The following is a 9,608-nucleotide window of genomic DNA, read 5'->3' as shown; positions in this document are numbered from 1 at the left end:
TGAGGAAACAAAATCATGGCTGCCATTTTGTTTCCCTCATAGGCAATACCAAACCATCATGCGGCATCATTCAGAGGGATAATCTAGGAGAAATACAGTTGGGGATAAGATTGTACCTCTACCCACAAAACTGACCCACCACACACACATACACACCAAATTCCTGAAATGGCCCCTCTCTAGGCAGGCTGTGGAAATTGAGGGACATTTCTGACCAGCTCTGATTCTAATTTGTTGCGTTGTTTGCAATGGACTTGGTCATGGCAACATAGCTGGCTCAGAGATCACCCCTATAACTGAGTGTGAAGAACTGAGTGCGTCAAATGGTCATTAGATTGTATTAATTTTTCTCAAACCCCCCTTCATTGTGTATATAACCAGTTTATTTATAAGGCATAAATACAAAAAGTAATATTAATACACTCATTATTTTGAGTAATACTGTCTAGTACATTTTTTTCAATCATAATAAGGATTATAATGTACCTATAGCTGCAGTAATAATAATAATATTATTTTTATTATGATTATCATCTCCATACAAAAGTCTATATGTAGAATACAGTATATAGCATTTTCATGACTGGTACACAAGTTTGCACACAATATAGTTGCAGGTTACAGCTGCCAGATAGTTCTACTTTACAAAAAGGAAATAAAATAAGGATCTGCCTTCCCTGAATTTCAGCACTCACCATGAGGTTGGATCCTATGAGAAACTGCTACATTGGGCAAGGGAAATTCACATGCGCAAGCAGCCTTACATGTACGTATTTGATGTGGCTGAAGATATGCATTCCCATCTGCATCACAATGTTCATCTGGGCCAGACTGAAGCGTCTAGATGCATTTGAGGGAGATGGACATCTCCATCATGGACCACTCTTGATGACTCATGGTCCATTGCCTGCAGCTACAGCTGTATCAGAGCCAGGAAAGTTGGGAGGGATGGAGGAGAATCAAAATATTGCTTGATAGTACCAGAGGAATTCCCTGGAATTATATGCATATTTGAACTGGGAGCTGGTTGCCAGGATGTAGGGAGAAGATGGCATGGTGGTTGTTTTCTGGTGACCTTCTGCAATGGTTTATCTGCTACAGCAGGGATTCTCAAACGTGGGTCCTCAGATGCTGTTGGACTACAACGCCCAGCATGGTCATTGTTGCCAGGGAGGATGGGAGTTGTAGTCCAAGAACATCTGGGGACCCGTGTTTCAGAAGCCTGAGGAAGCAACTTGAAATTTCCCGGGACATTTGGGAACCAAAGAAATCAGGTTTGAGGTGTCCCCCCCACTCCCCAGTTCCTATGTACTGGCTTCAACTCTCTCCCCCCCCCCGTCCTTGGGGTGGAGAGCCAGTCTCGCATCACTGAGCATGAATTGTCCCCTTTGCTAAGCAGGGTTTGCATTCATTTGCATTTGGATGGCTGACTGACTACATATGAGCATGTCCGCTGTTTCATTAGGGTATGCACAACTTTGGCCCTCCTGCAGATATTGGACTACAGGTCCAATATCCCTGACTATTGGCCATAGAGGCTGGGGATGATGGGCACTGTAGTGCAAAAACAGCTGAAGGGCCCAAGATGTGCAGCTCTGCTGTAGGGGAAGGGTCCATAGCTCAGTGGTAGAACATCTGCCTTGCATGCAGAAGGTCCTGGGTTCAATCCCCGGCACTTCCAGGTATACAGGAAAGACTGTTTTGAAACTCTGGAGGGCCACTAGTCAGTGTAGACAATACTGAGCTAGATGGGCCAATGCTGTGACTTGGTATAAGGCAGCATCCTATATTCCTATGACATCTTGGATTAGGAAGGCCTCTTAACTCCTGAGGTGGGGGGGAGCAAAGGCATGCCAGAGAAGTACAAATAGCAGCAGGGGATGCAAATGGAGAAGAGTCAGGGGGTGTCGCTATAATTGAGCGGATGGGTTCAAAGAACCTGGGCCTCCAGCCCCTGAGGGCCCCCCAGCTCCAGCCCTCCCTATTTCCTTCATTATCTCCCTCACTCCAAGGGGCCGCCGGGGAGAGGGGCAAACACGGACCCCCCCCCCACTCTCCTAGCTACGCCCCTGAGAAGAGTCCTCAGAAACCCGTGTACAGTGAGGTGAAGGAGAGGAAGTCCCGCCTCCCACTGCATCAGTCACCGACATGCCCTGCCCTATCCGTGACTGCGAGGGTGGAACGATGCATCGCAGAAAGGGCTTTTCCCTCTGCAGACAAGCCCCATCAGGACCACGAGTGGCATGGCGCACGGGTGATGGATGTGTGGGGGGCAGAACTTCCTCCTCCTTCGCCTCACTCGACATGGCTGCAGCAGGGCTTTTGGTGAACGCCTGAATGACGCCTTCTGCCGTACCCAGAGTGGGGCCAGCACACGGTCCACTTTCCTGTCCTCCCTCTTCAGTTTCTGCTGGCACGGGGCCGTTTCTCAGGACTGCACCTGGGGCCTGGAGGCTGGCTGGAGGACGCTCCTTGCAGTCACCTGACGGTCTTGAGCCCCAGCCTCATGGTGCTCCATGGCCATGCTTTGATTCCCCTCCATTTTCGATGGTAGGGGAGAGAACGTGGGCAAGTGGGACCCTCCCCATGAGTTGGCCTCACCACAGAGCTCTGAGGCCATGGTTTCCAACCAGGGTCCCTCCAGAGGTTGCTGAACTACAATTCCCAGCAGCCCCACCATAGTGAATTGTAGCTGGGGGTTCTAGTTCAGCAACATCTGGAGGAATCCTGGTTTGTTACCTGACAAACTCTTGTAACAATTGGTTATGGGGCGGCTAACAAATAAAGAGCCTCTCCACATGAGCAGCGAGGAGAGCCGTAAGGGGTTTGGAGGGGAGAGTGGGTCGAGCCCGCTCTCCCTGCACACGAGCATCTGTCTAGCCCTGGGTGGCTGGATCGGCCACTCGCATGATTACCGGTTCCGTCCCGGAGCTGGTAGGGGCAGTGGGGATCAGGGGCTGCCCGGCCTCCGGAAGTCCTAGAATGCCCCATGCAAGTGCGCGGGGCATTCTGGAGAGACTCTTGAGGCTGGGAGGCTTGTTGTAGCCTCCTGGTTGGGGGTCTCCTCATGAGACAACAGAGCACACAGCCGTGCTGCAGCGACTCACGATCAAAAGAACGGGGAACGCTCGCTCCGCTAACCTCGGCACCCGGTGCTGCACACGACCTCCCCAAATCAGGCTATGTTCCCTTAGCCCAGTTTGGGGAGGTCGTGAGAATAGCCTCAACATTTATTATTATTATTATTTACAATTATTGGTTGGGAACCACAGCTCTAAGTGGTAGGGACGACTGCCGCAGAGACCACACCTCCTCCACTCAAAGACCTACTAAGCTGCCTGAACATTCAGTAACATTTCCACTTACACTATTACATAGCAGCATCCTAGGATGTGTGTATTGCACAGATATGAAAACGTGCCATTTGTGCTTGAACCCGGGGGTCCTTAATATAAGTACCCCGTCACCGACCCATTCCTGTTATTTGGTAAACATTCAAAAACAAACACTTGGCAAAAATCACAGTTTTTAAAAGACTTTGCAACTCCCCAGGTCTTTACTCTAGAGCAGGAGGGGCCAACCTGAGTTTCTGCAGCTTTTGTTGACTGCAACTCGCACCATCCCTAGCTGCAACTGCAGATGGGAATGATGGGAGTTGTAGTTCAACAGCTGGAGAGTCTCACCTGGCTCACCTTTGCTCTAGAACAGGGCTGCTCAACTGCGGCCCTCCAGCTGTTTTTGGACTACAACTCCCATAATCCCCAGCAACAGTGTTTCATAGCCAGGGATTATGGGAGTTGTAGGACAACATCTGCAGAGGGCCAAAGTTGAGCAGCCCTACTCTAGAATAATGTGAGAAGCTGAATTGAAAATGAACTTCCAGTTCTTTATTCGTGTCATCAGACAAAGGTCTCCATTTGCTGATGCCTCTGCCCTTCTCTCTCCTAGTTCCACTACCTTCTGCCACACCGCATCCTGAGGAGAGCTGGTCTTGTGGTAGCAAGCATGAATTGTCCCCTTGGCTAAGCAGGGTCCAACTTGTTTGCAACCAACTATTATTTGAATGGGAGACTACATGTGTGAACACTGGAAGATATTCCCCTTAGGGGATGGAGCCACTCTTGGGGGGGCATCTGCGGTCCCTGACATCTCCAAGATAGGGCTGTAGATAACTCTTGCCTTCAACCTTGGAGAAGCCGCTGCCAGTCTGGGTATACAATCCTGAGCACAATGGACCAAGGGTCTGACTCAGTAGAAGGCAGCTTCCTATGTTCCTATGTACCATGTACAGAATATATGTACCATATACAGAAGATTGTGGCCAGAACAAGGAGGAGTAGGTACAAATCTCCATCAGAGGTTACAGTTTCACAACCCAGGTCAGAAGGCGGCCTTTTCTACATATACTGAACACAATTCTGGCTCTTGCCTCCTCTACCATGCCACGGTTGTGAGGGCCAATTTAAACATCGGAGTCGCCATGTGCAGGCCAGGCCAGGCACATGGTTGTCACTATATGGAGTGTTCTCCTGACAACACTCCACATGATGAACACGAAACCCTTGAAACCCTCCTCCCCAACGCAGCAGCCAAATGCATGACGTATCCTCCCTCCAGGACTAGTTGCCATTAAGGATGCTTCCTACTGTTCTGGAGGCAGGCTGGTTCACATGATCCCTTCCTGAGTAGGAGAAGTTCCCAGCCAAGGTAGAAGGGCTGGGTCAATCTGCAGAGAACTGCAGAGGAAGTGTCCTGGTCCATGTGCCAGCCCAAGCAGAGGCAATAGGTCCATTCACATGATCCCCATCTGGGTTGGAAGAGTGCTCAGCCAGCGGTGATCATGAGGACTCCAAAGATCAAGGTAGGAGGAGGGGAGAATGATCGTGTGGAAAGCAGGAACTGGATAGGACAGATCATGTGGGATTGATCTGGGTAGGATAGAATGATCTGGGTAGGTAACTGATAGGGGATTGATTGGTGGATTGATTGATCAGCAATTGATTGATGGCAAATTTAATTGATGGCAGTTAATTGAATGATGGTAATAAATTGATTGATTGATTGGCAAATGATCGATTGATTGGCAATTGATTGATTGGTGATTGATAGGAGATTGATCTTGGTAGGACAGGATGATGGAGGCAATAACTGGGTCAGACAGCTTTTTGTCCACCCTCGGTAAAATGCTGGGGAGAATCTGGGTAGGGTGTGTCTACCTCCCACATGGTCATTCTCCAAAGATCCTACCTTGATCTTTGGAGTTCTCATCACTCCTGGCTGGGCACTCTTCCAGCCCTGATGGGGATCATGTGAATGAACCTATTGCCTCTTCTTGGGCTGGCACATGAACCAGGATGCATTCTAGAGTTCTATGCATTGCATTCACAGGCTCAAGGAACAGTGATTGCTGGTGGCCTCCACATGGGCTCTGTGAGATTCAAATTGGCCTCCTCAAACCAGTACATGAAAGAGCCAACACAGAAACACAGTTATTCTTAAACTGAGAAGGCATTGGGTGGGATATCCAGGTGCCAGCAATGCCCGACTGGTTCCTTGGCACTCTACAACATGGGCTTTAGAACTTCATTTGGCGGCGGCGGCGTCACATGAAATGAGCAAGAAAGGAAACAAAAAAGAGTCCGCAGATACTGTAGTCTTGGAACTCAACAGATCTGAATATGTTGGAGGAGTTACCATCGCTTGGAGTCATTTCCCTCATCATGTCAGCCATTATTAAGACAGTTCACATGACTGGAAAATGGGAATCCAACCCGGCTTTGGGACGTGTGTGCGCTCCCGATTTTTGATCACGTATAAGCAAATAACTAGGTAGCAGAAGGGGGAAGTGATTGTGAGCAGGAGCTGGGTGGGACAGCACCGCCCTGCCATGCTCTCGTACCCGGCATTTTAACAAGTTAAGAGGGAAAGCCATCCCACCCAGCTCCTGCCTCACACACGATCACTCCCTCCTCCCTAGTATCTCCTCACATATGATCAAAAATTGGGAGCCCACACAACTCCCAAGGCTGAGTAGGATGCTTGTCCTGCCCTGTTTTCCATCATGTGAACTGCTTCCATGTCTTCAACAAGGCCACTACCCTCACTGCAACTGGCTTCACTCGGGGCCTTTTCACATGCTACAGAGGAATAAACTCACATTTGCCACAGGCTTTCCATTCAACAGGGAGCTGCAATGAAGGTGGCTTCCCAAAGAGTACATCTGTTTGCAAATGCTCACGTTTGCATTCAGACATAACATTTGTAGGTGTGCACTTTAAAAGATATTGCAGAGGGATGCCTGGAAAATGTCATGTGCAGAGAGGTTTGGCTCCATCTCATTTTTTCATTAATTAACAATACACTTATATTATTTATGTAATTGCACCCTTCCAGGACCCAGACAATACTTGTAGGGAGTTCTGATTGCAGCTTTTAAAATTCTCTTTCTCCCTCTCTCTCTCTCTCTATATATATGTCAATATTTATGTGTGTGTGTGTGTGTGTGTGTGTGTGTGTGTGTGTGTGAAGGCAGCACCTTTTAAACCAACTAATATTTTAATGCATGAACTTAAAATGGTGCTGCCTTCTTTTTTTGATCTATAAAATTGAATAGCACGACATATTTGTGTGTGTGTGTGTGTGTTGGTCTGATACTAAGGCCGTTCACATGATTACAAGGTAGGACAAGTCTAGAATAGGACAGGTGTCCTATCCTCATTCGGCAGCTGTGCATTTTGTGTTTTTGCATGAGGGATAGTGATAGTCTGGGAGCGAGGGGCTGAGTCAGACAGCGATTCCTCCTACCTCGGTAAAGTGCTGTGTCCAAGAGTGGGGTCGGAAGGTGCCCTTTGACCCAGCTCCTTTCTCCCAGATGATCACTTCCTCCCCCTCTGACCTTGCTGTTTCTCTCATGCACAATCACAAAACGGGAGTGTAGAATCCCAAGGAAGGAGTTGTGGTATGCAAGGACAAGGCAGTGGAGTGGAATCAGGGACATGAATGGTTTATTGAAATAGATATTAGGTATAGAGAGGCAACTGCTTCAGTGCTCTTGCTGCTGGCTGGCTGTTAGCCCCGCCTCTACTCCAGGACTGGAATACAAGTCACCAAAACCCTATTCAAAAGCTGGCCTGGATCAAGGAATGGATTAAACAAAAACACCACAGGGATTGTGTATAGCTTCCGAACACTTTTCCTACCCTAATTATAATCATGCAAAAGGGCCCAGTATATCACACACACGCACGCACACACGTGCACAGACACACTTTACCTAAATCCAAGACTAGCGTTCCCCCCCAAGTTTTTTGATGTGAGAAATAGAGGGTCATCTTAAATTCAGAGACTTCTTCCTTTCAGACAAATACAGTTAAATAACCTGTTTTTTTAAGGGGATTGTCTAAAATCCAGAGTTGTCTTCCATTCGGGGAAATACGGCATATGAAATGTTCCAATGGTTTCACACTGTAAGAGACACAACCTGTTGGTGACAGAATTATAACCTCTCTGGCTATATTTGCAAGAATTTGCAACAGAACAGTGGGCACCTCTTGAATTGGGTAGGTTTATCCGGCTGGAACGGAGTGAAGCAGAAACATCTTTATGCCATCTGTGGAGGTGAAATGAAAGCACTCTTTTGGCTGGGCTTTTTTGGAAATGCACGATTAATGCAAACAACCGAAACCGCCTTTAGGATTGTTTTTTCAACAGAATCTGTTTGGGTCTGCAGCAGATAGCATTTTAGCGACGTACTCAGTGATAACAAAGAAGGTATTGGGGCAAGACCAGGATACAAAGAGCCCTTATCGATTCCAAATGTCGGAATGCACAATCTCATGGCTACACAATCTGCTTGCAAAGTCGGACAAACAAGCAATGAACGCAACACAATACATTCAGGTTGTTCACATTTTCGAGAGCGATACCGTTCCTCTTAGTTGTCTGATGAAAGGCATATCATACAGCGCAGTTCCCAACCATAACTATAGCTGCAGTATAAAATTTAGCTTGGTATGGGAAGAGGGGGGAAATGCTCTCTTCATCAGTTTCCAAAGTATTTTCTCTTCTCCTCCAAGGGTGGGGGGAAAAGAACATTCCAGTTGTAGTAATGTGTAAAAATTGAAACCGAATTCCCATTGAGTTTGCCAAATGCTTTGCTTTTTTCCCTTAAAAAAAAATAAAATCCAAAATTTCTTTACATGTTCATTTGTGGAGGTCTCTCAGCAAACCCTCCCCAGCTCCTCCTCACAATATTGGCCACAAGGTGGTTTAAATACTGAATGGGATCTCGGGAGCAATGTTCTGTACAGGATGGGCATTATTCATCCATCGGTGAATTCATGATTTCATAGTACATATGGGAACGACGATCACTAGGATCACTGTACAGGCTGCAGCTGCAATCAATGCAGCGATTTTGCAGACTTTTGCTCTTCTGAATTCTGCTTCTTTGCGTTTTAATAACGAGTCGTAGCCCGGCGTATATATGTCCTCCATCCAGTATTCTAAATTGTTGGGATTTAAAGATTCTTGAGTCTGGAAACAACAACAACAAAACAGAAAGCTACATTTGTTCCCCCCAGTTTCAAGCAAGAGTACATACCGTTTAGAAACTAAGGGCAGGATTCAGCCAAAGAGGAGGACATCCCAGTATGGACATTAATCACATGTAGCAGCATCATTGGGTTAGCGTAGTGGTGAGAGGGTCAAGCTAGGGGCAGATAAACCTGGGTTTGAATCCCCTCTCGTGGGGGGTCATCATTTGGGGATGGGTCTGCAACTCAGTGGGAGAGCATCTGCTTTGCATGCAGAAGGTCCCAGGTTACAACCTGGCATCTGGAGGTCAGGACAGGAAGGACCCCTGCCTGAACTCCATTTTATTTATATCTACGTAAACCACTTTGGGAACTTTTGTTGAAATGGGTTATTTATTTATTTATTTAAAATATTTATACCCCCGTCCCTCCAGTGCACTACTGCTTGGGGTGGCTCATGACAATAAGACAGACACAGATACAATAAAAGTAATAAAATTAACTTTTCAAAAAAGAAGTCAGATTAAAAACCACAATTACTAGGTTCAAATTAAAACTGAAAATTATAAAAAGCTAAAGAAGCTAAAGAACCTACCAGATATAACAAAACAATAATGGAGCATTAAAAGGCCTCCTTAAAAAGGTGTGTATGTAAATACCCGTCATATTCGTAAAGCTCGAAGAGGTTCATGTTGCCAATCGGTGTTGACAATACTGAGAAAGATGAAATAATGGGATGACTCAGTCTAAGGCAGCTTCCTATGTTCCTGCAGGCAAACCTAGATCATGGAAGGTAAGAAGGGGCAGAACCCAAACAGACCACCATGGGGCAAAACAAAGCAGGATTTGGTGACTGTCTGGTGCCTATAAAGGGGCTGTTTCTCATGACCAATTTCAGGGTAGGAGGAGCCTTCAGCCAGGCTCCAAGCCCTGTTTGCACTCCTAAACAATGACTGTGTATGTCAGCAAAAATGGAGGTACAAGGAGGGGGAAGTCACTGGCTGCATTCACACGTAACATGGAGCTGGAGTGTAAGGGGCCAGAGGTTCCCGGACGCTTACATCCAAATACAGG

General features: G+C 47.0%; 1 protein-coding gene across 2 annotated transcripts in view; it reads right to left on the bottom strand.

Moving 5' to 3' along the window:
* Positions 1 to 365: 365 nt before the first annotated feature.
* MINAR1 (membrane integral NOTCH2 associated receptor 1) overlaps positions 366 to 9,608 on the bottom strand; it is a 32,665-nt gene continuing 23,422 nt past the window's right edge. The window contains exon 4 of one of the 2 annotated variants that reach the window (XM_053273030.1): positions 366 to 8,535. In XM_053273030.1, the coding sequence (XP_053129005.1) occupies positions 8,338 to 8,535 (198 nt within the window). In that variant the 3' untranslated portion in view covers positions 366 to 8,337. The remainder of the gene's footprint in view (positions 8,536 to 9,608) is intronic. The other variant, XM_053273031.1, reaches the window with a different exon arrangement.

Source organism: Hemicordylus capensis, chromosome 10 (genome assembly GCF_027244095.1).
Source record: "Hemicordylus capensis ecotype Gifberg chromosome 10, rHemCap1.1.pri, whole genome shotgun sequence".
In the NCBI taxonomy this organism is placed as follows: Eukaryota; Metazoa; Chordata; class Lepidosauria; order Squamata; family Cordylidae; genus Hemicordylus; species Hemicordylus capensis.
The sequence above is the reverse complement of the archived record's forward strand: the minus strand, read 5'-3'. Positions and strand labels throughout refer to the sequence as shown.